Raw genomic sequence first — 1945 nt, forward strand, 5'->3', positions numbered from 1 at the left:
AAGAATGACGATCCAGTCGATTCACGTGGTTTGATGTTGACCATCCGGTTGAGTTGGAAAATCCAACGTCCCTTTTTCGAAATATGAAAGTATGAATAGCACGGATAGGCCTTTATCTCCAGGCATTTACCATCGATAACCCCCGTAAATCGCTGTAGCTGTCTGTGAGTTCGCTTCACTACACACTTCACTTTATTTTCTAGCATCACTTGGATTCTATCCATTTTTGGAAGAGTGAAATAATATCTCTCTCTCTCCCCACCTCCCAATTAAATTGGTTCTTGGATTTTAATTTATTTTCCATTGTGTTTGGATCGAAGGCTTATGGATTAAGTTTACCAATTTAATGCATGTTTGGATATTTCAAGGTAAATATTTTTATTTTTATTTTTATTTTTTTGGTAGAAATTTCAAGGTAAAAATGGCTAGCAATGATGGAGAAGGGAGCCAGAAGAATTCAAAATTTCCTCCAGTTGTTCTTAATGAGAGGATACTTTCTTCCATGTCTCGAAGATCTGTTGCTGCTCATCCATGGCATGACCTTGAGATTGGTATGTACTCCAGTCACTCCACTATCCCAAGATTTTGGCTCCCATGTCCTTTTACTTTTTCTCTATTGCTAAGTTAAATTTATTCAGTTTTTTCACAAAAGAGTTTTCATGGTCAATCTATGTAGTAGTCTGCAGAACACATCCAGGTTCATTAATTATGGTTCATGTCTTCATGAGGTGCAAGTTTGCAACTCAGGGGTTCCCATTGCCTTTACCAAACCATGCGTCTCAGACCTGTCCTGCTATATAAAATAGCTCAACTCCATGAAACTAAATATCTTGATTCTTCAACTCATTCTTGGTTTTCATTGTTCAAATATCTCTAATGGTCCTTAATCTTGCTTAGCATCTTCTCTAGCCTTTCTATTTGTAGTATTCTTCTGAACTTTCTGTTACTTGTATGTCTAGTTTCCATATATTATATTTTGGGTACTTACATTTGCATTAGCACTCTGCAGGACCTGGTGCACCAGCTGTTTTCAATTGTGTAAGTTGTCTGTAATTTTACTAGCTAGTGCTGAGTCTCCTTAGTGGTGCGTTTGAGAAATGAATCTTTTGTTAATTGACCCGTTGCACTCAATTAAGGGTTAACTGAGGTCGATAGCTCAATTTTGTAAGATTCACATCTTTACGAAGAGATAGTGAGAATTGGAGATTGGGGGGGGGGGGGGGTGGCAGTTGAAATTGGGAAGGGTAGCAAGGTCAAGTATGAGCTTGACAAGAAGTGGCCTTATAAAAGTATGATTTCTCCACTTGATTCCTTTTTTGTCATTGCTCAGTATTGCTATTAAAATGCCCATTTGTCTTACTTGTGGACTGGCTTAAATATGTTTGACTTGGTTAGGAAGTAGACTTTTTTTATTCGTTAACTGGTTGTTGATGAAAGATTTTAAAGATCTAATGATAACTAATAATAATAACAAACGAGTATGCAGTATGATGTGATAGATCCATTGAAATCGTCTGTTGTCTAAATACCTAAGATGAAGCTAGGCTAAGGATGTTCTGATCGAAATCTGGAAAATTAGGAACATTTTCTTATGTAAAATATCATTTGCGCAGAAAATTTTACAACGAAACAAACATGGCCTTAAGAGTATGGTTTCATACTTGTTCAAGCCAAACTAACAGATGTTATCGAAATTCACGATCATTGTTTTATAGACAACGGTAACAATCTCTAGACCTTATTGCTTTTACTTTCTACCCCTATGTCAGTTTATGGTAGCTGTAGTGTACCCAAACAGATTCCGGACATTAGATACAACTGATTGTTTGGATTGAAACCATTATGTCTATCACAGTATTCTGCAAAAATGTATATAGGGAATGGTTTAGGTTCTTGGGTGGAGGATCTTTCCAAGCAGTAAAAAGAAAAAAGTGCACAAGGCTCT

At 36.7% G+C, this 1945-nt stretch overlaps 1 protein-coding gene across 1 annotated transcript; it reads left to right on the top strand.

Annotated features, from left to right (window-relative positions):
* The first annotated feature begins 412 nt into the window (after window positions 1-412).
* On the top strand, window positions 413-1383 carry LOC122657799 (soluble inorganic pyrophosphatase-like). Its single transcript, XM_043852593.1, has 3 exons — window positions 413-551; window positions 1010-1042; window positions 1230-1383. The coding sequence occupies exons 1-3, from the start codon at window positions 422-424 to the stop codon at window positions 1340-1342; spliced, it is 276 nt and encodes a 91-aa protein (XP_043708528.1). The 5' UTR covers window positions 413-421; the 3' UTR covers window positions 1343-1383.
* Window positions 1384-1945: the final 562 nt, after the last annotated feature.

This window comes from Telopea speciosissima, chromosome 4 (assembly GCF_018873765.1).
Source record: "Telopea speciosissima isolate NSW1024214 ecotype Mountain lineage chromosome 4, Tspe_v1, whole genome shotgun sequence".
Lineage (NCBI taxonomy): Eukaryota > Viridiplantae > Streptophyta > Magnoliopsida > Proteales > Proteaceae > Telopea > Telopea speciosissima.